At 42.2% G+C, this 26,035-nt stretch overlaps 2 protein-coding genes across 3 annotated transcripts in view; one reads left to right on the top strand and one right to left on the bottom strand.

Moving 5' to 3' along the window:
- The first annotated feature begins 180 nt into the window (after nt 1–180).
- On the top strand, nt 181–25,651 carry VIPAS39 (VPS33B interacting protein, apical-basolateral polarity regulator, spe-39 homolog). The gene is made up of 20 exons (XM_002926346.4): nt 181–301; nt 5,739–5,831; nt 6,480–6,582; nt 8,234–8,380; nt 9,411–9,449; nt 9,810–9,874; nt 10,586–10,642; nt 11,861–11,953; nt 12,952–12,985; nt 13,497–13,599; nt 15,097–15,124; nt 17,676–17,749; nt 19,499–19,574; nt 20,021–20,155; nt 20,789–20,830; nt 21,159–21,248; nt 22,624–22,710; nt 23,248–23,337; nt 23,751–23,855; nt 24,602–25,651. Exons 2-20 carry the CDS (start codon nt 5,739–5,741, stop codon nt 24,620–24,622), a joined length of 1,482 nt encoding a protein of 493 aa, XP_002926392.1. The 5' UTR covers nt 181–301; the 3' UTR covers nt 24,623–25,651.
- Nucleotides 23,863–26,035, bottom strand: part of SAMD15 (sterile alpha motif domain containing 15) — a 36,767-nt gene continuing 34,594 nt past the window's right edge. For both annotated transcript variants that reach the window (XM_019807089.2, XM_019807090.2), the window contains one exon: nt 23,863–24,199. In XM_019807089.2, the coding sequence (XP_019662648.1) occupies nt 24,144–24,199 (56 nt within the window). In that variant the 3' untranslated portion in view covers nt 23,863–24,143. The remainder of the gene's footprint in view (nt 24,200–26,035) is intronic.

Raw genomic sequence — 26,035 nt, 5'->3', positions numbered from 1 at the left:
CGCGGAAGGTCGCGCTGAAAGTAAAGGAAACGACTTAGGCGCGGTGCGCTGGGAGTTCTGGGAGCTGTAGTCAAGGAGCCCTGTGTCCCGTCCAGAACGCGCTTTGACGGCAGAGGCGGGAAACTACAATTTCCAGCATGCCCTGCGGCCCCTTTTTTTGACTCACATTCCCTCCTTCCGCCCCGCCCCGCGACCGTTCGCTTCCGCCCATTTTCTATGCCGCTTAGCCCGACTAGAAGGGGTGGTCCAGCGGCGGAAGAGTCTGACGCTGTCCTGAAAGGGTGGGCTCGGTGTGGAAGAGGTGAGGGTGTCCCAAGCCGTGTGGGTCGCGTGTGTGGCTGATTTCAGCCTCTCCGCAAACTTATCCTTTCCTCCTATTCTCTGAGACGTCCCTAAAGCCCAAGGCCCGACTCTTGCAGTCGGAGCGACCGAGTACGCCGGGAGCCCGAGCACGCTCGGGGTTGGGGCTGTAAGTGAGTCTCGACATTTGATTTTGGAGGAGCATTTACTCTGGCAGCGATTCGCCGGGCTCTGGCGACTGCAGTAGATCCATGGCTTCCTGGACGTTCGCCCGTAGAGTCGTCTTCGGTTAACCCACGTTCCTTGGTCGTAGGTCATAGCTTCACATGTATAAGCCTGGCTCCGAAAATGATAATTAAATCTGAATCTAACTTCTCGGTAGCCGGTGTGTGAAGCGTCCTGAAGCAGGAGAGTGTTGGTTATAGATTTTTTTGCTGATGCCTGTTTTCCTTTCCTTTGTCATGTTTCTTGGATTTGCTGCCCTGTCTTGTGGGCTCTCAGGGAACAGGTGACGATAGGGACAAGCCTTTGCTGTATTTGAAATCATGTTGAAGCACCTTTTTCAGTGACTCTTAAAATCGTACCTGGTTGTTGGAACTTCTAGAGCCGTTAAATTACCTTTATCTCTACGTGGCAAGTAAATCTAGGTTCTGATTTGGTTTTAGAAGTACAAATTGGTGTCAAGTATCCACTGTGGTTACATGGTTAAAAAGATTCTGGAAATCCTCTGGTGGATTACTGGGCTTGTTAGACACATTCTATGCATGTTTGTAGATATTTACAGATTTTATTTACTGCAGGAAAGTAAGGACCTGCCCTGGTTTTCCCTAGAGTGAATACAGAAAGACCAGCCTGTCAGAGTGGAAAGGATCAAGAAGCCAGAAAACCTGGATTATAGGAGCAATTAGCAAAGTGGTTTTGGTACCTAATCCTTTTGTGCCTCATTTTCTCACCAGTGAAATAGAGATGGAATCTGCCAGGCCTACCTTACAGAGCTGTTGTGAGGATGACAGAGTGCTCTGTAAGTTGGCTTCTGTGCCAGGGACATTTACATGCTCTGTGCACATCTTCAGTGTTTGTGAGAGCCATTCGCCTCATTTTTGTATCAAATTAATGTTTTTAAATCTTTAGGATTGCTTAAAAATATTTTCTTTCTAGCTTTTTCCAAGTTACCATGATGCTTTGTTAGTAAAAATCAATACTGAGCATTAATTTTGTGTCAGGCAGTAAATGCTCTACATGTATTAACTAGTTTAAGCCTCACAGCAGTTTTGTAAGGTAGGTGTCTGTTGTTATGCCCATTTTACAGATAAGGAAACCAAGATGGAAGGGTGTCAGTAAAATATCCTATATGAAAAAGAATTGACATTTAGTATTTACTTTGTGCAAGATGTTTCCTGAGTCCTATTTCTTCTTCACTGTAATCCTGTGAGGTAGGGTATCATTTTGTCCAAGGCCTAGATATAAAATTATTTAACCAGTTTGCTCAGAATCGGGAAACCAAGATTGGGATTCAAAGCTGCCTACTCTAAAGCTTGTGCTGGTACCACCATGAGGGATGATTTCATTGTATCTCCCAGCTTTATTTGGCTTTAAATATACAGAAGGATTTTTAAGTTACATCTGGGTTCAGTAGAAATCAATTTGTGATGTCTGCCACGGGAAGGGATCAGATAGTAGAAAATTCCCACCATACCTTTGCAATCCCTGTATCCCCTAAAACCACAAGAGTCAAGAAGTGAGAGTACAAATGATTCCCTGGTTTACAATGGTTCAGCTTACAAATTTCAACTTTATGATGATGTGAAAGTGATACACATTCATATATATTTTTTTCATTCATATATATCCTATATATATGTATATTTTTTAATTAATTAATTATTTTAGTAGGCTCCATGCCCAGCGTGAAGCTCAACATGGGGCCTGAACTCATGACCCTGGGATGGAGACCTGAGCTGAGATCAAGAGTCGGACCCTTCGGGCGCCTGGGTGGCACAGCGGTTGAGTGTCTGCCTTTGGCTCAGGGTGTGATCTCGGCGTTATGGGATCGAGCCCCACATCAGGCTCCTCTGCTATGAGCCTGCTTCTTCCTCTCCCACTCCCCCTGCTTGTGTTCCCTCTCTCGCTGGCTGTCTCTATCTATGTCAAAATAAATAAATAAAATCTTTAAAAAAAAAAAAAAAGAGTCGGACCCTTAACCGACTAAGCCACCCAGGCATCCCAAAAGTGATACACATTCAGTAGAAACCGTAGTTTGAGTTTTGAATTTGGATCTTTTCCTGGGCTGGCGATATACAGCATGATACTCTTGGTGCTGGCAGTGGCAGTAAGCCACAGCTCCCAGTCAGCCACATGATCACAATGGTGAACAACTGATGCATTTGAACTATTCTGCCCCCACCCAGTCATTCTGTTTTTCACTTTCAGTACAGCAGTCAATAAATCACATGAGATATTCAACACTTGATTATAAAATAGGCATTGTCTCGGATGATTCTGCCCAACTGTAGGCTAATAATGTAAGTGTTCTGAGCACATTTAAGGTAGGCTAGGCTAAGCTGTGCTGTTGAGTATTTTCAACGTACGATATTTTTCACTTATGTTGGGTTTGTCTGGATGTTAACCCCATTGTAAGTTGAGGAATATCTGTAGAGTATATTAAGGGCCATCAGAAGCTTCAAGAGAGGCACCTGAGGGGCGCCTGGGTGGCACAGCGGTTAGGCGTCTGCCTTCGGCTCAGGGTGTGATCCCGGCATTCTGGGATCGAGCCCCACATCAGGCTCCTCCGCTATGAGCCTGATTCTTCCCCTCCCACTCCCCCTGCTTGTGTTCCCTCTCTCGCTGGCTGTCTCTATCTCTGTAGAATAAATAAATAAAATCTTTAAAAAAAAAAAAAAAAGAGAGGCACCTGGGTGGCTCAGTTGGTTAAGCGACTGACTCATAATTTTGGTTCAGGTCATGATTTCAGGATCATGAGTTCAAGTTCTGCATAAGGCTCTGCACTCAGTGCAGAGTCTGCTTGAGATTTCCTCTGCCCTTCCCCCCACTCATGCTCGTTTGCACATGCTCTTTCTCTCTTTCAAATAAATACATAAAATCTTAAAAAAAATTCTTACAACTCAATGGTAAGAAAGAAAACACAAATAAAAAGGAAACTTCAACAGAGCTGCCATGATGAGTCTGTCTCAAGCTTCTGTTGTGAAATGTACTATTTTTTTTTAATTTTTTTAATTTTATTTTATTATGTTAATCACCATACAGTACATCCCCAGATTCCGATGTAAAGTTTGATGCTTCATTAGTTGCGTATAACACCCAGTGCACCATGCAATACGTGCCCTCCTTACTACCCATCACCAGTCTATCCCATTCCCCCACCCCCTCCCCTCTGAAGTCTTCAGTTTGTTTCTCATAGTCCATAGTCTCTCATGTTTCATTCCCCCTTCTGATTACCCCCCTTTTCTTTATCCCTTTCTTCCCCTACCGATCATCCTAGTTCTTATGTTCCATAGATGAGAGAAATCATATGATAATTGTCTTTCTCTGCTTGACTTATTTCACTTAGCATTATCTCCTCCAGTGCCGTCCATGTTGCAGCAAATGTTGAGAATTCGTTCTTTCTGATAGCTGAGTAATATTCCATTGTATATATGGACCACAGCTTCTTAATCCAGTCATCTGTTGAAGGGCATCTCGGCTCCTTCCATGATTTGGCTATTGTGGACAATGCAGCTATGAACATTGGGGTGCATATGGCCCTTCTCTTTACTACGTCTGTATCTTTGGGGTAAACACCCAGTAGTGCAATGGCTGGGTCATAGGGTAGTTCAATTTTTAACTTTTTAAGGGACCTCCACACTGTTTTCCAGAGTGGCTGTACCAACTTGCATTCCCACCAACAATGTAGGAGGGATCCCCTTTCTCCACATCCTCTCCAACAATTGTTGTTTCTTGCCTTGTCTATCTTTGCCATTCTAACTGGCGTAAGGTGGTATCTCAGTGTGGTTTTGATTTGAATTTCCCTGATGGCTAATGATTTTGAACATTTTTTCATGTGTCTGTTAGCCATTTGTATGTCTTCATTGGAAAAGTGTCTGTTCATATCTTCTGCCCATTTTATGATTTGTTTATTTGTTTCTCGTGTATTGAGTTTGAGAAGTTCTTTGTAGATCTTGGATACCAGTCCTTTATCTGTGGTGTCCTTTGCAATGTGAAATGTACTATTGAAATAAAAGGAAAAGCAAATTGATTCTTTAGAATTTGATGTGTAGCCTTTGGAGTTATTTTTGTTGCTTTGGGAGTTTTGGTAACTAGTTCTTAGTTTAAATCAGTTTTCACTCTACCCAGTTGGCATTGATAATTTAGTTTGTAATTCTAGGGCAAAACTTTTTTTTCAGAGTGAAATCTAATTTTTTTTTTTAATAATAAAGTTTACTGAGTGATAGTACAAAGCTCCCAAAGAGGGAGGGGACCTGAGAGGGTTGTCCTGAAATCTAATTTTAGAATAGTTATGAGAGGGGCTTATGGTGTTTTGACTGATTTTTTATACACTTTCTTAGCCATGCCCTCCGTTCCTAAATTTTGGCCAATACTTTTGGTAAATTAGTCGTAATTTGAAGATACAGGCAGGATAATTCTGCTTCATTTAATTTTTGCTTTCTTTCTTCTGGCATTTAGCAAGCATATATGAGAGCAAGATATTTGCCATTTTTATTCACTGTAGTATTCCAGAGCCTGGAACAGTGCCTCAAAGATGGCACTCAGTAATAGATATATGTTGAATAATATATGAATGCAGTTATCTGTTTTGTTGATACTTTGATTGATCTTGTGTATTCAGCAAAATTTGTGATGCATTTTTATAACTCTTGTTATAAAAATGTCTTGTACTGTTACCTTTATATATATCAATGCTGAATACCCCAGTGTTGTAGGGTCCTTCAGAAGAGGGACTGTGTCTTACACTTTGTAAATATCCCCTCAACACCTGAGAGAGTGCCTTGAACAAAGTAGGTGTTCTAGGAATGAATGAGTACTTGTGGATAATTAGAGGACCAGAAGTATGGTTTGATCAGCTGGAGACCCAACAATCTGATTTTTTTTTTTTTAAGATTTTATTTATTTATTTGACGGAGAGAGAGACAGCCAGCGAGAGAGGGAACACAAGCAGGAGGAGTGGGAGAAGAAGAAGCAGGCTCCCAGCGGAGGAGCCTGATGCGGGGCTCAATCCAAGAATGGCGGGATCACGCCCTGAGCTGAAGGCAGACACTTAACGACTGAGCTACCCAGGCGCCCCAACAAGCTGGTTCTTTTAAACATCTCCAATAACTGCAGGAGGGGGCAGGAGGGAGAGTTTGCAGTGGAGGATTTAAAGCTTTTGGAGCTCTTTTGGAAGCAGTCCAGGAGGGCATGTATCTGTCTTACTCTCACTCCAGATGAATCGGACAAAGGGTGATGAGGAGGAGTATTGGAACAGCTCCAAGTTCAAGGCTTTCACCTTTGATGATGAAGATGATGAGCTCTCACAGGTAGGTTTCCATGAGCAATTATTGCAGGTCACACCTTCTCCACAGTGCCACTCTCAGATTCCTTCCCCTACATCCTTGGTAAACTGGCTTTTGACTGTGTCTCCATTAGAGTCAGAAATGTTTTGGGTCATATCTTTAGAAAAAGCTTCATAGAGAGGAGCCCTCAAAAAAAAGCCAGAAGGATTGTAAAAACCAACGCCCTGCCCTTTTTACTTTTATTCTTAAGGTGATTTATTCCTTTCAGTTTCTTTTTTTCCCCTCAGAATCCCAAGTCTTTTATCATGTGATGTAATTTGTTATTTTTGAATGATGAACTATATAGGGTGTTATCTTTATTGCATCTGTTTTACAAATGGGGAAATGGATTTAGTTTTGGAGAGATGGATAAACTCAGGTTTACACAGCATGTCAGGTATATGATTAGAACTGAAAAGCAGCTTTAATTTCTTCTAACTCTTGCCAGTGGACTGCGGTGTTGGCTAAAAAGCAGTTGGTTTTCTTGGGAAATATCTAGCAGGCTAGGCTTTTGATTGCAGAGGGTGAAAATGTTGGCCATCTTAAGTCCCAATTGCTCAGCCTCCTTGATTGTCAAAGAGAGAGCTGGGAAGTAGTGATTGCCTGAGTGCCCTGCCTTATGTCCCTTTGCAGTTAAAGGAATCCAAGAGAGCAGTGAATAGTCTTCGCGACTTCGTGGATGATGAGGATGACGATGACCTGGAGAGAGTCAACTGGAGTGGGGAACCTGTGGGAAGTAAGTAGATGAGGCTGTAGGTAGGGTTTGATATTCAGGGTTCTTGTCACCAATGAAGGCTCCACTTACTTATTTCATTAGTGCTTGTTAGGAAGGGGAATGAGGGTAGACTATTTTTAGATGAGCATACATTTGGAAATTTAACCCCAGAGGAAATTTGAGGAAATAACAGCGGTAGTTCCCATATGGTTCTCTAGGCTGCCATCCTCGAGCTAATGCTTGGTTGGCTATTTCGGACTCATTTGGGATGCTTGTTAAGGTTAGGTTCCTAGGCTTTACTCCAGAGACTGATTCATTAGGTCTCGTGGAGGTGGGGGGGTCTTAATTTATAATAGGTACTGCAGGTACTTCTAATATTCAGTCATATTTGGAACTGCTGGCTTAATTGCTCATAACTGGCTGGCAGGACTGACTTCCTTAGCCACCAGGCCTCACTGTCTAGCTGTTTTATAATACCACTTAACACCTTTGCAGAGTCCATCTGATTTTTAAGAATATTTTTAAAAATTTTCTTAATATAGGAAATACCATCAGGATTGAAAATCAAGTATTTTAGGCATACAGTGTAAAGTTTCCCTCCCACACTGTCATGCATCTACTATTCTCAGTTCCTTCTATCCCAAAACACTGCTGTTGTTTGCTTCTTGTGTGTTCAACTAAAGATTCTTTTTACATTTGGAAATGCATATAGGAATATATATTCTTATTCCCTTTTTTACACAGTGGTAGCATACTTCATACCTGCTCTTTTCACTTGGAAATATAGCTTGGAGATCTTTCTATATCAGTACCTAAAGAAGTTTCTCTTTTAAAACAGCAGCATAGTATTACATTGTATAGATTTTCCATAACTGATTTAACCAGTCCCCCCCCCTTTCTTTTTTAAGATTTTATTTATTTAATTGACAAAGTGAAAGAGTACAAGGAGGGGGGACAGCAGAGGGAGAGGGAGAAGCAGGCTCCCTGCTCAGCAGGGATGTGGGATTTGATCCTAGGACCCCGGGATCATGACCTGAGCCAAAGGCAGACACTTAACCGATTGAGCCACCCAGGCCCCCCTAACCAGTCCACTTTTCATGAACTTTAGATCATTTCCAATCTTTCCTGGTCTATATAGCTATCAATAACCTTGTTTCCTGCCCAACATGAGTACATGAAAGATCAATTTTTGGAGTGGAATCACTGACAGAGGGTATTTGCATCTCTATGGGGTACAAGTTGCCAGATTGTTCTCCACAGGGATTGTACCAGTGTACTCCCACCAGCAATGTTCGAGTGTTCCTGTTTCCCCACAGCCTTGCCAACAGAGTATTATCAGACTTCGGATCTTTGCCAATCTTATAGGGGCCAGTGGTATCTCAGTGTACTTCACTTTGTGTAATTCTCTTTTTAAGTATGAGGTTGAGCATCTTTTCATATGTTTAATAGCCACTTTAATTTCCTTTTCTGTGATCCATTTATTTATTTCTTCACTCCTCTTTCTGTTGATTAGTCTATTTGATTTTATCCTTTCTCCCTGCCCCAATTTTTTAAGTCCATGTCAGTAAGGGACCAGGGCCTCTGGTGAAAAACTTTCAGTGTATTTTAGAATGCTGGATGTCAAGGATTATTTTGGATGAGAATCACTCACTTAGTTCTTATTATCTCATAGGTATCTCATGGTCCATCAAAGAGACTGCTGGTAATAGTGGGTCAAGCCAGGAGGGGCGTGAACAGCTAAAGAGCCGAAACAGCTTCTCCACCTATACACAACTACCCAAGCCTGCTTCTACCTACTCCCTGAGCAGCTTTTTTAGAGGTAAAGAGTGATGGTTAAAAGGACAGAGAGTCCTCCTTTTTTCTTTTAAAAAACCAGTCAGGCTATAATTTTTACTTACTCTGGAGGAAAAAGATTATTGAAGGATAAAGAATTATCTTTGGAGCTGGCAGTTGGGGAATAGAAATGAGAGAAATTCAGGGGGATTAGACTGGGTTTCAGGAACATGATGAACAAAACTGACATTAGCTCTTTGCGTAGGTCAGAATTCCTTTCTACCCCTGTGGATTGCTGTTGGGAACCCTTGTGCATTGCTAGTGGGGATGTAAAATGATACAGCCACTGTGGAGCACAGTATGGCTCCTTTAAAAAAGTCAGCCAGACTACAAGGATATACACTGTATGATTCCATTTCTGTAAGATACCTAGTATAGTCATGTTCATAAAGACAGTAAAATAGTGGTTACTAGGGGCTGGAGGTAAGGAGGCATGGGGAATTACTGTTTAATGAGTACAGGGTCTCAGTTTGGGATGATGAGAAGGTTCTGGAGATGGATAGTGATGATGGTTATACAGTGTGAATGTACTCAGTGCCACCGAACTGTACATTTAAGAATTGTAAAAAATGCTAAAGTTTTTTTTCTTTTTTTTAAGATTTTATTTATTTATTTGACAGAGAGAGAGAGAGACAGTGAGAGAGGGAACACAAGCAGGGGGAGTGGGAGAGGGAGAAGCAGGCTTCCCGCTGAGCAGGGAGCCCAACATGGGGCTCGATCCCAGGACCTGGGATCATGACCTGAGCTGAAGGCAGATGCTTAACAACTGAGCCACCCAGGCACTCCAAAAAATGCTAAAATTTATGTCATGTATATTTTACCACAGTTTAAAAAATTTTCCATCCTGACTGTGTTTTTCGTGGAACCTCAAATATCTGAAGTTGAATGGAGGTTTTTTTAAGCCTTGAGTTCCCATATTGCATAAAAAGTTCTATACATATTGCATCCTTAACCAAGTCTGAAATGGCTCTGACTTAAACTATTGACCTCTTCCCTTATATGTTCTTTACCTTCAGGGAGAACTAGACCTGGAAGTTTCCAGTCCCTTTCTGATGGTAAGCATTGATCTTCTGCGCTTGATTGCTGTGGGAGATGTTACTGATATGGGGTACAGTCTGGGAAGCCATGGGGGACAGGTGGTAATTAGATGGAATTTCTTCTGAATCTACCACCATTATTAAAGAAATTTTCTGATACTGAGTAAGGAGGTCAAGATCATTCTGGCTATAGGAGCAAGGGGTGACTTTTGGGGTGCTGTCTTTGGGGAGGAGCTGAGATCTACTTTGGGCCATAAAGATGCCTAAGATGCCTTGGGACCTCACAAGTTAAAAAAATGTGTGTGAGAAGGAAGCGGTAGAGGAAAGGACTGACCTGAGGATGGTGTCCTTCTGAACCAGCTGCCTGTTCTTTTTTAGCTCTGTCGGACGTACCTCCCAAAAGCTATGCTCCAGAGCTGGGCAGACCCAAGGGGGAGTACAGGGTAAGTTGATCTTACACGGGCGTGACACTTCACACAGTTCAAAGCACTTTGACATACATTGTCTTGCTTGATCTTCCCAACTTTTTGAGCAGCTATTATTTTAACTTTTTTGTAGATAAGAAAACCAGATATCTAAACATCAGGGCTTGCCTTGGGTCTTACAGCTATTAAGTGGTGGAATTGGGACTCACAGTCTATTTTCTCATCCTGTCCTCGCACCCTCCTTACCCATTATACTGCCTTTTGGAGGCCGTACTTTGAAACATTTGATCGTCGCTGGGGTGTAGAAGCTTGGTGGAGCTCATATTCCCAAGAAGCACGTAACGAAGCAAATTAATTCGTAAGGAAGAAACTGTATCATAAGGTCCAGAAGAGAAACATGTCTCCCTCTTTCCTTCTGTCTGCAAAGACATTCATTAGAATCCCAAAACGTGACTAAGTATATCTAGGGAATGAGATCCTGAACCAGTAGGCACAGGGTTTTGTCAGTGAGTTCTTCCCCTCTTTGCATTGTCCCTGTTCTAATTCCTTCAGAAACTCAGAACAAGACCATCCCTGTTCTTTGTTTTTGTTTCTGTTTTTTTTCCATTCATTCCCTCCCACAAAACATTTCCCTATCAGAGAATAAAAATGAGTTTTAGGTGAGGAGCTGGGACACTGATAATTCTGATCCCTTAACTTCCTGCGATTTATGTGTTGCTAACATTCCAGGATTACAGCAATGACTGGAGCCCCAGTGACACAGTGCGACGCCTCCGGAAGGGCAAGGTAGGGTCACTGGGGAGAGAATTCTTGTGGGGAAAAAATTTGCGAGATACATATATTGTAAAGGATTTTTATCCAGAATATATAAAGAACAATGATTATCTTTAATAAGATAAACAACCCAATAAAAAACTTGGCACAAGATTTAACCAGTTACATCAGAAAAAAGTTACATGAATGGCCAAAGAGCACTTGAGAAGATCTTCCACATCAACAGTTATCAAGAAAGTGTGAGTTAAAACTGTGAGATACTACTATACGGCCGCTAGAGTGGCTAAATTTAAAAATATTGATCATCCGAAGCATTGGGAGGTCTAGAGGAGCTAAGCTCTCATACAGCAAGAGCAAGAAAGTGAAATGTTGACACTACTCTGGAAAACAGTCTGGCAGCTTCTTACAAAGTTAAACATACACTTAATTTTATTGCTAGACATTTACAATCCAAGATAAGTAAAAACATATGCTCAAAGACTTATACACAGGGGCATCTGGGTGGCTCAGTAGGTTGAGTGTCTGACTTTTGGTTTCAGCTGAGATCATGGTCTCAGTATCCTGGGATTGAGCCCTGTGTTGGGCTTGCTCTGTGTGGAGCCTGCTTGTCTCTCTCTCCCTGTGCCCCCCCACTGTGTGCACACTTCCTCACATGTGCTCTCTCTCATTCTCTCTCAAATAAATAAAATCTTAAAAAAAGACTTGACACAGATTTTCACAACAGCTGTATTCATAGTAGATCCCAAAATGGAAATAACCCAAATATCCTTTAATAGGTAAATGGATAAATGGTATATGTCCATACACTGTAAACTACTTACCAGTGAATAGGAACAAACTTGTAGTACTCACCATCACATATAGATTCCTCTGAGAAATGTGTTATTGAGTGAAAGAAGCCAGATGTAAAAGAGTTCATATTAAATGATTCTATTTCTGAAATTCTAGAAAAAGGAAAACTTCAGTGACTGAAAGATAAGTGGTTGCCAGGAGCTAGGGATGGAAGGGGGGTGTTGACATCAAAGCTGACAAGGGAACTCTTAGGTGTGATGGAGTTCTGTATCTTGATTGTGGTCGCAGTAACGTGGAATTTTATATGTACTTGTCAGACTCACTGAACTCTACACTTGAGTAGATTATTAAAAAGAGAACGAGTGATCTCTACCCTGTGGCTTTGGCAAGACTTCATCAGGACTTCCTTGCACACTAATTCTGTTCTTACTCTGCCAGGTCTGCTCACTAGAAAGATTCCGCTCCTTACAGGACAAGCTACAACTCCTAGAAGAAGCAGTAAGCATGCATGATGGAAACGTCATTACTGCAGTAAGTTGTGGCTTTTGTTTGTTGTTTGCTTAATGTTGTTTTCCTTAGATTCTCAAAGTCCAATCAGCATAGGACTTTAACATTTTAGGTTCAATGTCTAGTAGAGATCCTGGATTCTCTTGAAGTGTAGGATTCTCTTGAAGTGTAGGATTCTCTTGAAGTGTAGGATTCTCAGTAATACATGCTCTGAGGCTCAGCTGGCAGGAAATGCGTTGTCTGTGGAACTCTTGATAATAATCAAGAAGCAGCAGGTTGGCGGCTCTGTTCCAAAAATCTGAGGGGGTCCTGGGCCACTCAGTTGGTTGAGTGACTGACTCTTGATTTCAGTTCAAGTCATAATCCCAGGGTCGTGAGATCGACCCCCACATGGGGCTCTATGCTCAGCGGGGAGTCTGCTTGAGAATCTCCGTCTGCTTCTCTCCCTGCATGCGTGCTTGTGTGTAAGTGCACATGCGCGTGCTCTCTCTCTCAAATAAATCTTTTGTTTTAAATATCTTTTTTTTTTAAGATTTTATTTTTTTGACAGAGAGCAGGAGAGGGAATACAAGCGGGGGGGGGGAAGGGGGAGAAGCAGGCTTCCTGCTGAGCAGAGAGCCCAATGTAGGGCTTGATCCCAAGACCCTGGGATCATGACCTCAGTCAAAGGCAGACACTTAATGACTGAGCCACCCAAGCACCCCTCAAATAAATAAATCTTTAAAAAAATAAAAACAACAACAAAAAAGTCATCTGAGGCAGGAGAGGTGTGAGAGCAGTCTCTCCCAGAGCGAGATGTCTCTTGCCAGTATGGGAATGGGCAGGTGGACTCCTCTGAGACACAGCTCAATTCCAGATGTCGGTCACTTGTCCTTCTATCCCATAGAGAAATCTGTTGTCTGGACGTGCCAAGATTCCCGATGAGTCGCTGACCTCATTCCTACACATCAGGAGCTCAGGGCAGGGCTTTGTATTTGAAAGGTTACGCAGGGTAGTTTATTCTTTGTTCTCTTTTCCTCTAGGTTCTGATCTTCCTGAAAAGGACACTGAGCAAAGGTGAGCGTGAATTGAAAGAAATCTTCAGTTGACAAGATGCCTGCTACATTTGAAGGGAGAATGGCATTGTGGCTTCCATGCCAGAATTCACCACCATCAGCTCTGTTTCAGAGACAGCTGGGGTGGCCTAAGACTTCAGAGTGTTCATCTCATCTCTGAGGGCAATTGTTCATCCCGTAGGGTGATAACTACGTTAACTCCAAAGCCTCCGTGTTTACTCGGCAGACAGGTGGCTATGTTGGTTTGAGGACCTCAGCGTCCATGCTAGGTGCCTGCTGGTTGGGTTGGTGAGAACCGAAGGCTGACTAAATGGCCAGGAGTTGGGCTGGACCATCGAGTGTGTTGGTGGTGGGTTGAGCCAGAGGAAGGGGTATCATAAAAAGCTGTCCAGCTGTCCCTTTCTTGTGATTGGCTTTGAGGAGACGTTTGGAATGTTTGAGGAGGGAGACCAATTTCACACTTGAGTAACTGGCTTTAATCTTTCCCCACCTAACTCCTGCCTGCCTGCCAGAGATCCTTTTCCGAGAGCTTGAGGTGCGACAGGTTGCCCTGAGACATCTCATTCACTTCCTTAAAGAAATAGGGGATCAAAAGCTGCTTTTAGACCTCTTCAGGTAAGAACTGATCATCTTGTCTGTAAAGTTTACTAAGTACTTTATTCAAAGCTCTCTGGAGGATACAAAGAGAGAAGACACTGTCCTTTTTTGCTGTTAGGCGAGATACTGAAACATGATGGGATAACTAATAATGCACTCAGCCTGTGATGAAATGATAGTGTAGCAGGTGGTTAGGAACCAGGCCATGGGGTCCAGCATACCTGCACTGAATACTGGCACCATTGCTTAGTTCATGGAGTGACCTTGAGCAAGTTACCCAACCTCTCCAAGCATCAGTTCCACATCGATACAGACGGAAATGATGATTCCTACCCCACAGGTTATGAAGATTAAGAGTTAGTGTGGGAAAAGCACTTAGTGTAATGCCTAGTCTGTATTATTAATATTTTTAAGCCTTGTATTATGCAAGACCTAGAATAAAGGTATCTTTTATTACTTGGTCCCCAGTGATGCCAGTTGGAAGTACAATGGAAGAGCAGAAGCAAATAAAATTTGCAGTCAGGATACCCAAGGAAAGCCTCATGGAATTGGTTAGGAATTGAGACTAGGTAGGAATCTGATAGGTGGAGAGGCAAGAGGTGAGCATATCTGCCGGAGGCCCCGGGGGAGGGGAGTGTCTTTTACTATGTTTTCCTTCCTTCCCTGTCTCATTCTAATCAGTAGAGACTATTTCCTGCCAGTAGATTAAAATGTATATCTATTATGTCCTTTCTTCAAAGTCAGGGAAGGGGCTGAAACCTCTTTTTAGGCTGATTATGTGGCCCCTGTTACCCAGTTACTCCAGTTACCCAGTGACTTCGCCACAGTGATAAGCTGTCCCAAAGACAAAGGTGGGGAAAGCAGATCACCTAGTCAGGGCCAAGATTATAGATGGTTAGCCAGGAATTTGCAGAAGACATGTTCATTGAGGCAGGCTGATCCCATCCTCAATTCCCTCCCTTTATTAAGCATCACCTCTAGGTCAAACCAGTGATTTAATTATAGTGGTCCATTCAGAATAAGAAGGAATCAGAAGACGAAGTCCTTGTTCTCCAAGACCTTACACCATTGGGAGAGACAAAGCTCTTTATACATTGTACATGAAAACAACGGAGAACAATATAGCAAACCTGTCTCCAAGATTGTACTGACAGAGAAGAGTGCTTTAGTCTTTCCAAAAAACCGTGTAAGATTACTGTGGACTACGGTTTTGTGGCAGCTCTGAGCCTTTCTGTCAGACCTGTTAACATTACAAAGTTATTGGTGTCCTGCAGTGCCTTCTTGTCCTTGCTTTTCACTCAGCTAGAGCCATCAGGGGAACAAGGATATCTGATCCACCATGTGATTTCAAGAGGTTGCTGGTGGTAGAAAGTTTAAGAATAGGAGGGCTTACTCATGTATGGAGACAAATGAATTTGAATTGTGTTTCTCCTAGAGCAGCCATCCTATTTTGTGAGGTTACATTGCCACACATCAATAGATAAAAATGCCCTGCTCCCTTCTGCTTCTTCCCAGGTTCCTAGATAGAACAGAAGAGCTTGCGGTAAGTGTGGCCTTTGTTTCAGTTGGGGACCTATTTAACAGAAATCTAAGCCAAAACCCAGTCTCCGAGATCCCAGACTAGTTAACAGTTTCTTTCCTTTGGTATTGATTGCATCCAAAAGAGAAAGGCGTCTGGGAAGCCTGAAAACTTAATCCAAATGATGTAGTTTCTTTTTATATGCTCTTTTGAGTGAGCTTATGAATAAATATTTTTTTGAAGAATGAATAAAAACTGGCCTGGTCAATTTGTAATTTGTTTTTTAGTTTCTAGTTGTTTTCAGTTCCTGGTTTGTAGGAGCTTTTGGGTTTTGGCTTCCAGTAGTAGAAACTGTTCTAAGTTAAAAGTGATAAGAAACCAGACAATAGGTCAAGAAGGAAGATAGGTCAAGCTGGTGGTGCAGCCAGTACACATGCAACTGAGAGCTCAAGGACTGAGTGTTAAAACTGATTTTTGGCAGATTTTCACCATTACAGAATAAATTCCTGGAATATAAGAATAAAGCTGAAATTGTACCAAACATTTCATTATACTGTTAAAACCGTAGTGATCCGCTTTTAAAAGTTTGCCGTTATAGTGCAGGGGTTAGAATTCCTCAGGACTGTTCCTTCAGTCACTGCACCACATGTTTGTGGTGAGATCAGTGTTCACGTTCAGCTGGCACATCTAATAATCGTGCTAATCTTCGCACAGCAGAATGTAATTCAGGAAAATGTTTTTCAGTAACATTTTGTAGAAGGAGCTTGTACTTAATATTCAAGGCATGGGAAAATCTTAGAAATCCTTTATCATAATCTACTGAAAATGACTGGCAGTCTGTAGCAATCATTTGGAAAAGCTTTTGTTTACATTTTTAATCTCCATAGATTTGAAACTGTAAGGAATTTTCTTCATACAGCATTCTTACAGAGTTTGTTGTTTTGAAGTTTGATTAGTGAAAGTAAATGTGTTTTGGGTAACTCATTTTCCACTAAAACTTTTTTATTTTCTTCCTTTCTCTATTATTTTTGAATTGAAGATAATTTATCATGCACGCTGTTGTATATAAATTTAGAGTTTTCCAACCTTATGAACTTGAGAATTGACAAAGTTGGTAATTTGCTTTCAGTTTATCCTCGTGGAGGGGGAAGTTTACCTAAGTAGGACTTTGTTGAAAGACTTAAGGCCAAAATGGAATTGGACAATAAAAATTACTATAGCTCTTAAAGATTACTTTCTTTGATAGTAGGAATGATTATATGCCAGATATTTTATGAAGATTAGATTATGGTATAATCTCTATTCATTTACATTTTTATATACTTGTTTCTAAAAGTGTTACTGTCCTTCCTAAAGTCAGTTCATTCTCTTAATATTCATATTAACTGTCAATCTTCATTTTTTAATTCTTGGAAAGTTGGTTTTTTTTTTTTAAGACTTTATTTATGAGAGAGAGAAAGAGAGGAGGAGGAGCAGAGGGAGAGGGACAAGTAGACTCCGCGCTGAACACGGAGCCCAACGCCAGGCTCGATCTCAGGACCCTGAGATCATGACCTGAGCTGAAACCAAGAGTCAGATGCTTAACCAACTGGCTCCCTGATTCTTGAAAAGTTTTTAATAATTGTACATAAAATTGCAACTTTTACAATCATCAATTACTGCATCAGTTAGTCCTTGTAATAATAAATAGCGATTTAAACTTGCAGTTCTTTGTTTAGAATTCCAAAATAGAAAGCACATAAGGAGATTTTCTTTCAGAGTTATATGTAGAACCGTTAGTATTTGCACAGGAATCTTCAGTAGGTGTCAGCAGTGAATCCGAGGACATGGCTTATTCATGTTACTGATGTTGTTACTTATTAGATATTTACAGGATCATGCTACCATTGATCATGTACAAGGTCAAAGGTGCCAAAAGTAATGTTGAAGAAAGCATTTAGTTTTTGGCCTTTCAGAGGCTAAGGCTGAAGCAAAAACTGGTTTTAGTTAAATAGTGAGGCTGACACCAAACTTTGGCGTAAAGCTAGGTGCTCAACTACTCAGTGCTTCATGGTAGGCTAGCACTGTCCAGTAGAGCTTCCTACGATGACGGCAGTATTCTCCATCTGTGCCGTTGGATATGGTAGCCACTAGTCACATGGTGAAATGATTAATGTAACTAAGGATCTGAAGTTTTTAATTTAACTTAATTAATTTAAATGTAAACATAAACCAAATGGGAGTAGTAGTTACTGTATTGGATATTGTAGTTATAGATAAACCAAAGAGTGATTTTGAAGATTTTCTTTTTTTTAAGTAATCTCTACACCCAGTGTGGGGCTTGAACTTACAACCCTGAGATCAGGAGTCACCTGCTGTACTTACTGAGCCAGCCAGGTGCCCCCAAAGAGCAATTTTGAATTACTCTTTCCCTCTCCCTACCTGCACACCCATCCACACCCAGAGGAATCTCTGATAATGAAGAATTTAGTTTGTTAAGGATGGAAAGTCTACTTACATAGCTACTTCACCCTTCAAAGGAGACAAAATAGACAAAGTAGTTCAAAGCCTTTCTTTTATTTTTATTTTTTTGTAGTTGTCTCATTATCGTGAGCACTTGAACATTCAGGACCCCGAGAAACGAAAAGAATTTCTTAAGACCTGCATTGGGTAAGCATGGGGGAGAAATGTTAAGTATAAATATTCTTACACAGAGAACTAAAGAGACTAAATGAGGGTGGAGTGGATAGGTAGTTGAAGGAAAAGGCTAACAGTGGGTCATAAAAGCATCATTAAAGGTGGCCTCATTCAGTGATTCCAAACATTAATTCCCCAGTAGAGTTTTCACTCATGGGTAGTAAATTGAGAAAAATAAAGGTAACGTGAAGAGTTTTTTCTGTAGTTAAATTTATCTAATTTGGAAGACTGCCTTTTATTCTGGGATTTTTTTTTTCCTCCTCTCTCTCCCTTTTTTGGGGGTAAAATGGGATGTAATTTTTTTTTATGACTTTATATATATAAATAAAAAGGTTGGCAACACTTTAGTTTCCATAGTATTTTCAGTGTTACTGGTCCCCGAGACCCCGAAGCACAAGAACCACTGATTCAGTTTGGGTGTTCATCCAGGATATAAGTCCCTATAAAACCAGCCCCACATATTTCTCTTGCAGTGATGAGCACTCACTGCTCTTGGAAGTAGCTTCTTCTATTGCTGGACAGCCTTCATTATCGTAAAATACTTTGTTATATTGAGCTGAAACTTGCTTCCTTCTATTGTTCAAGACAGGCATAGAGTCTACACAGTAGGCCTTAACCCAGATTCAGTATTCACAGTTGCTTTAGTCATTCCTCATGGGATAGGAGTTCCAGGATTCACATTTAGAAATTTGTCTTTGTCCATGCAGTCCTTAATTTTAACATTATCAGATACTGAGCTATGTCATAGTGGCCTCTGGTGAACAAAGAGAAAAATTGGAATAAGGAAGTAACTGAAACCTATTGCTGTAAAAATTGGCAGTGGCTCTCACTTACCTGGCACAGTGTAACTGAGTTTCAGAATTCTTCGGGAGTGAGTGGAGTACAGAACTAAGGCAGCACTTTCTAAAGGAGAGACCGGAAGCTTAAAATCTGGCTTCTATTCCTGCCCTTACCTCTTGGTTTACCACGTATGACTTTCAGGCAAGATTCTGTTTGTCCCTCAGCTTTTTCATGTGTAAAATATAGTGTTGGAGATGGGACGCTTGCCGTCTGTGTAGATGTGTGAGATCTTCATCAGTCTACACACATACCGCTGTGCCTGGTAGTTGAATTTTACCTTATTCCTCTGCAGTAGGAAATGGCTAACAATTTTAAGCACCCCCTAAGGAGAGTTAAGCATTGACATTAAGGCAGGACAGGAACCACAGGGCTTCACTGGGATGTGGATGACGGACAGTCGGCTAGGCTCGCTCGTTCGCTAAGTGACTCGTTCACCAAACGTTCACAGTGAGATTTCTAACTCGTTCCTCAGCAGAACCACTGATGACTATATATTTTGTGGACTTTCAGGATCCCTCTTCTTCTCCTTTTTTTTTTTTTTTATAAGTTTTATGTTTTTTTAAGTAATCTCTGCACCCAACAGAGGGCTGGAACTGACAATTCTGAGATCAAGAGTTGCACATTCTACTGACTGAGCCAGCCAAGTGCCCCTCAGGATCCCTCTTGAATTGGCAAAACCTAAAATACAAACTCCCAGCCAAAGGTCTATTCTGTTTTCTGCGTTCTCTCTCTCTGCCTTTCAGGGATGCTCTAAAGGTGCATTGAGGTCAGATTTGTGTAGTGCCGTGAGCCTCTTATGCTTAACAGTGGTGATTTGGTTTAGTTGGGTTAGTTTCTTGTTTCAGTAGAGAAAGAGGTGCTAACCTTCTGACTCTTTACCAGCTTGCCATTTTCGGCAGAAGATTCTGCACATATTCAAGACCATTACACTCTCCTGGAACGCCAGATCATTATTGAGGTTAGACTCCTTGTCTCTCCGTTTTCTGCTTCAGTGCCAGTGCTCAGTGCCATTCAGCCTCTGGGAGACCTCTGTGCCCTGCTGTATATGTCATTTCCTGTTACATTCTCTAAGAGCCTTTCATTTCCTCTTTCCATGATAGCCCTTTTCCCTCCATTGTTCTCAGGCATCCTTTTTCTTCTCACTTGCTGTTAACCTGGAAGTATTTTCGCTCCCTCCCAGAACTCCCATTTCATCCTTACTTTTCCGGTCTCCCTCCATTCAACATGGATCTATCATCATTTTATGGATTTTAAACTCCCCTGGGCTGTCCTGGGCAGTTTCTCTCTTTCTCTCTTGCCTCTTTCCTAGGATGGGAAGCACAACTGCTGTAGTATTTAATGTTTCTCTCCTGCCTCTACTCTACAGACGTTGTTGTTTTTTTCACTTGACTCATTCCGCCGCAGGCAAATGATCGACATCTAGAATCAGCAGGACAGACTGAGATCTTTCGGAAGCACCCCCGCAAAGCTTCTATCCTCAACATGCCACTAGTGACAACGCTTTTCTACTCGTGCTTCTACCATTACACGGAGGCTGAGGTATAGGCAAAGTGTGAAAGACCCCACACACTCACCGCACAAGAGGAAGATAGTGTGAAGCCAGTTATTTCAGTGTGCTCTGAACAGTGGGTGTTTATAGTTCTTGGGGAGGTCCACCTGGAAGCTTCCCTGGCCCTCAGAAGGGGTGAGCTGAGAGGGAAAAAGAGGTTTGAAAGTGCTTGTGTGGCTTCTAGTGAGCTGGCAGTCTAACAGAGCACTTTTGGTCTCACCAGTGCTGATCCCACAGCAGTCCCTGCTCTAAGGTCCATAATTTCACATGGATTCACTTGGTATAAAGAAGAGCAGCAGGGTGTTAAGTATGTGTGGGTACTTAAAAAAAAATGTTTCTTTGAAGAGGTTTGAGTTTAATGATCATAGGTGGGAATAATCATAATGATCACAAGATTGGCATAAAATTGAGAAATATGCCATACCTATTAATCCAGTCTTGTTTAGCAGAGTTGTGGTGATATCTAGTTAGACCTGGTGGAGTTTTTCTCTTAAATTAACTTCTGGGTTTAAATGGCTACAGAGAGAAATGTACAATGTCTAGGTAGTGGAAAGAAAATGTCAGATTGGGTGGTATTTGGGAAAATCAGTAACAGTAAAATTCCTTCTCCACTTTCTTCCTAGGGGACGTTCAGCAGTCCAGTCAACCTGAAGAAGACATTTAAGGTAGATATAAATTGGTCAGTGTTTGGTAAAGTAGTATCAGGGTAACTGCGTGGAGTGGATATTGCTTGGCAACCCTGCACGGAAAGTCGCTTGCTAGTCACGGTTAAAGGTAGAAAGGAATGAGTGTATGGGAAGTGAGGGAAGACTTTAACGGAATGGCCTGCAGCAGTGCTGGGGCTTGGGAATCGAGAGGGTCTTGATGACCTGAGAGATTTGTGTATTTTAAGGGACAGAATCAATACCAGGGAATATTTTTGCCTGTCTTTTCCAGAATTCTCCCCTGATGAATTTCTGCTTCCCCTTAATTCCCCTGGTCTCTGCTTTTTAGATCCCAGACAAACAGTATGTGCTGACGGCCCTGGCTGCTCGTGCCAAGCTTCGAGCCTGGCATGATGTAGATGCCCTCTTTACCACAAAGGTGGGTGCCCTGGGACTGTCTGGTGCTGCTGGGGCCTTGCACGTTATCATCTTGTTACCCCATGCCTCGTGGGAATCTCACATTCTAGTTACTGTTTACATTTTTCCTCCAACTTTTTATTTTCTAAAATGTCAAACTGAAAGAAAAGTTGAAAGAATAGTATAATAAACATACAAAAAGTCTTATTTCACTGATTTATTAATGTTTTTGCCACAGTTGCTTTCTTTTTTCTTTTACTGAATCATTTGAAAGTAAGTTGCAGACATCATGACACTTCTCCGTTGAATACTTAAGCGTTTATTTTATTTATAACCACAGTAGTATTATCATTTTCAGGATATTTAACATTAATATTATGATATTGTATCTGTAATCTATATTCACATCAGCTCTTTAGAGTTTTTTGTTTCTTTTTGTGTTTGTTTGCTATCAGGATCCAATCAAGGATCTTGCATTACTTTGGTTCTCTTGTCTCTGTTTATATTTTAAATATCATTTTTTCTATTACGGGTTTGAGAATTTTGTTTTTCCCCTTTGTCACGACCCCGAGATCAAGAGTCGCATGTTCCACCTACTAAGCCCACCAGGTGCCCCCCCTTTTTTGGTGGTGGTGATTGTTAGTTATTTAGCTAGCTACATTGACTACCAAAGCAATACATGTCTGTGTCAAAATCAAACACTGTATGAGAGCATAGACAGTCAAATTACGTGAAGTTCCTTGTCCATTGTCCACCTGCTCCTATCTCAGTCCCTAAGGCAAATACTCTTAAAAGTTTGATGGGTAGTTTTCCAGACTTTCTCTCATGAGTTTACAAATACCTTTATATGAATATAAACACAGAGAATAGGATTTTTTCTACCCGGGTAAGTTCATACTACAAATATTATAAAGTAAATTGCTTATTTCATTTAGCCATATTTCACAGACTTTTTTCTGGCTGTAGATCTAAGAACTTATTTCATATTTCTTTTTTTTTTTAAGATTTTTATTTATTTATTTGACAGAGATAGAGACAGCCAGTGAGACAGGGAACACAAGCAGGGGGAGTGGGAGAGGAAGAAGCAGGTTCCCAGCAGAGGAGCCTGACGTGGGGCTCGATCCCGTAACGCCGGGATCACGCCCTGAGCCGAAGATAGACGCTTAACCGCTGTGCCGCCCAGGGGCCCCACTTATTTCATATTTCTGACTCTTTTTCCACCCTCTTAAATTCCTTGACTTTTCTGAAATACTCATTTCTCTTCACTTCTGTATCTCCCATGTCCCATCCATCCATGCTCACCACTGTGTTATTCTAGTCTGACTGTAAAATGAATGGTCACAAAGTGTGTTGAGTCTGTCTTGCCTAGCTACTGCTGCTGCATCTTCCCTTTTCAGAACTGGCTGGGCTACACTAAGAAGAGAGCACCCATTGGCTTCCATCGGGTTGTGGAAATTTTGCACAAGAATAGTGCCCCTGTCCAGGTAATGGCTCCTAAAGAGCGTTGGGTACAGGATCCTCTAGGAGACCTAACTTTTAGCCTCTTACTTGTCAGTGGTGGGAGACGTGAAACGGGCTCTGGTCTTATCTTAAAGATAACATAGTGGCTGTAGTGGACCTTGAGATAGAAAAGGGGAGGGAGGGAAGTTCTCCTCTGCCCTTTAGAAGTAATCCCAGACTGCCCCTCCCTGAGGAGCATCTACTGTGTTTAGTCCGTGTGAAGCACTGACATATTATTCAAATGATACAAAAGGAGAGCTCAGTGAGAAAGAACATCGAGGAGCAATGAGCATAGCACCTGATCAGATCTAGAGCACTCCTGTTGTTGGCCTGGGCATCGAGCTGTAGGCTAAGGCGGAGTGTGCTCTCCCCATTGCAGAAATAGTACTGTGGTTGATCATGGGAATGGTAGACATCAGATATGGAACTCTTGGCTTCTTCAGGATTTTTGTTGTCTTCCCTTTACAGCTCTTTGTTTTATGGGTCTGGGAGTCATTAATCAGAAGTACCTTTTCCCATAGATATTACAAGAGTATATTAATCTGGTGGAAGATGTGGACACAAAGTTGAACTTAGCCACCAAGTTCAAGTGCCATGATGTCGTCATTGATGTGAGTCCCTAAGAAATGAGAACCCTGAGTTAGACCCTTAGTGGAGAGCGGGGGATTACGATATTCTCTGTCCTAGATCCTGAGGTGCTTTCAATTTCAACCTAATAGACAAAATGATCTGGCAAGAATTAGTTTGGAAGGAGTTCTGTATTATTTTCCCAGTCCTTTGACTGATAACCTCTCTGCTTTTATAAATTTGTTGCCCTAACGGAATTCACCGAACTGAATCCAGCCACATAAACTGTGTAGATTTCTCTTCAATAGGAAGTTCTGTAGTTGTTTGACCCCACTGTCATTGCACTATTGCCCCTCAGCCTCTCCTTGAACCTTGGCGCTGTGTTGGGAGTGGCAGAAAAGAAAGGCCCTCATGGAGAAGGCTGATTGGAGGTTTTATTGTGTATGTTGGTGTATAGACTTGCCGGGACCTAAAGGATCGTCAGCAGTTGCTAGCGTACAGGAGTAAGGTGGATAAAGGATCTGCAGAGGAGGAGAAGATCGATGCCATTCTGAACAGCTCGGTGAGCAGCTGCAGCTTTCTTCAGCAGTCCCAGGAGTTGGTCCTCACAGTACCATCAAGTATATATTCCCAAGGCCGGGATGGGGTCACAGTTTGCTGAGTGTCTGGATAAAAGGCTCTCCTGTGGGCCTAAGGATCTGAAGCAGTGCTTAGACTAGCAGAAGTTACTTCTGAGATGTGGGATGATCCAGTGGTAACCTGGGGAACTGGGGCTGAGACTTTACATAGCACCCTGGTAATCGTTAAACATAGCAGGTAGGAGGTACTAGTCCCAGGAGTATGGAAACAGCTACTGCAGAGTCAGACTATCCAGACGGTAGTTTCCCGGGGCCAGGTGTGACCTACCTGTTGGAAATAAGTGGATAAAATGGATTTTAGCTATTTGGGCAACACAGCTGGCTCATCTCTCATAACAGGAAATTGCTGAGCTTTTTGTTAATATGGAGCTTAGCTTCCTGTTAGATAGTGTGGGACCTACCCTGTGGTTATCTGAAGCTAGTGAGTCTTGATCCTGCGGAGGGCCGAGCCTATAGAATAAGTGCCCTAAATCAGGCTTGTAATACACAGAGTGGGCCATTGGATTCACCTTCAAATAAGCAAATGCCCCCACATATTAGAAAAACAATTCTCAACTTCCCTCACCATTCTTCTTATTCTTTCTTTATCTAGCCGTTTGCCTTGTTTATTGTATTCCCCTACCTCTCTGTAGGGGCCAGTGGAAACAGATATTGTTTGTTCTTTCCACAGCAAATTCGATGGAAGAATTAAGTGGCATTAGCGACCGTGAAACCTGCCTCATTTCTTCCTTTCCTGCCTGTGACAATAGAGAGCGCTCTCCGTTGGGAGAGTTACAGCACCACATCGCTTGGACCCATCATCAACAGGCAGTGCCTGTTACTGTTAGGACAGAAACCAGCGCCTGGGCACAGACAGCTTCAGACTGATCTTCTGTCCAGGGATCATCGTCTAAGGGCCAAGGTCTAAAGCTTTGACTCATAAGGAAGATTCTCTCTACCTGGTGCTCACATGAAGGTGGGAGTGATTTCTAGATTGGGCCCATATTGGGCAAGATCTCTCTTGGTCTGGGAAGAACGACTACTCTAGAAAAGAAGTCACCCAGACTAAGAGGTCAGGTGTCATAGAGTGGCCACTCCATTCCTCTCAGCTAATTATGACCCTGGACTTGGTGCTGGACATTGGCAGTTCTGCTCTGAATGAAGTCAGAATAGAACCAAAATGGCTCTCTCCCAAGGGGCCTCAGGAAGGGGTGCCAGGATAGCCAGGACCTGTTGGAGGTACCTTCCCACCAGGTTGCACAGAGTTCTCCATGTAATGACAGAGATTGCCCAGATGTCATGTTTCTTCAACCAGTGCCCTCTGCTGCCCCAGTCTAGCTACTGTCCGAGACTTGTGGTTCTTCTCTCACCTGCACACCGAGATGGCCTTGTGTGGGAGATAAGGATATCCCCATTATCTTTTCCTCTACTTCTCCCACCCTAGACCCATAACCTTTTATGGAGCTCAGATTCAGCAGTGCTGGAGTGCTCTTCCGTTATGCACAAATCTCATTATTTCACTAGGAGCTTCCAGAGGGTTCACCAGGGCTAAACTCAGCAGCATTTCAGACGGTTAGGATATTAAGATGGAGGCTTTAGTTTCACACTTGGTTTTCAACAGGATATTCTGTAGTACTAGCCTCCTTCCTTGTACCAATATTAGCCTCTCTTCTCTGTGACTGAACTGGGTTTCCCCGACATGCCTAGACTCATAATAAAGCTTTTTCCTCCTTGGTGCCTTCTCGTTCCCTCCCAGTTGTTTTGTGCAGAACAATGAAATAATTGCGCTGTCTCTTGGGACCACTAGAAACCTGCCTCAGTGACTGCATTCAGTAGTCTATCAATATAAGTCATGGAGTAATGGTACTTATGGCAAAGTATGGCTGTGTGCTTAATGGAGCATCGAGCTGGGAGACAAAAGACCCGGCCTCTTGTCTCACCTGTACTGCTGATAAGGTGTGTGATGTTGGGTGAATCCCTTTCTCTCCGGACTCACTATCTTAACCTGTCATAGGACAGTGTGTTTCTCCCAGAGCTTGTAGAATTATATGCTCCTGTGGAGTGGGTGAAGTGGTAAAGGAAAAGGAGGTGTAGAGAAGCACACAGCAGAGGGCGCCTGGGTGGC

Source organism: Ailuropoda melanoleuca, chromosome 14 (assembly GCF_002007445.2).
Source record: "Ailuropoda melanoleuca isolate Jingjing chromosome 14, ASM200744v2, whole genome shotgun sequence".
Classification (NCBI taxonomy): Eukaryota; Metazoa; Chordata; class Mammalia; order Carnivora; family Ursidae; genus Ailuropoda; species Ailuropoda melanoleuca.
The sequence above is the reverse complement of the archived record's forward strand: the minus strand, read 5'-3'. Positions and strand labels throughout refer to the sequence as shown.

What these genes read in the sequence shown, in the direction of transcription:
- VIPAS39 (XM_002926346.4), top strand. Translation starts at nt 5,739, where the DNA reads ATGAATCGGACAAAGGGTGATGAGGAGGAGTATTGGAACAGCTCCAAG. An exon ending in GACCCAAGGGGGAGTACAGG is followed by an intron (nt 9,875 to 10,585) that starts GTAAGTTGATCT and finishes CTAACATTCCAG; the next exon opens with GATTACAGCAATGACTGGAG. An exon ending in AGAATAGTGCCCCTGTCCAG is followed by an intron (nt 22,711 to 23,247) that starts GTAATGGCTCCT and finishes CTTTTCCCATAG; the next exon opens with ATATTACAAGAGTATATTAA.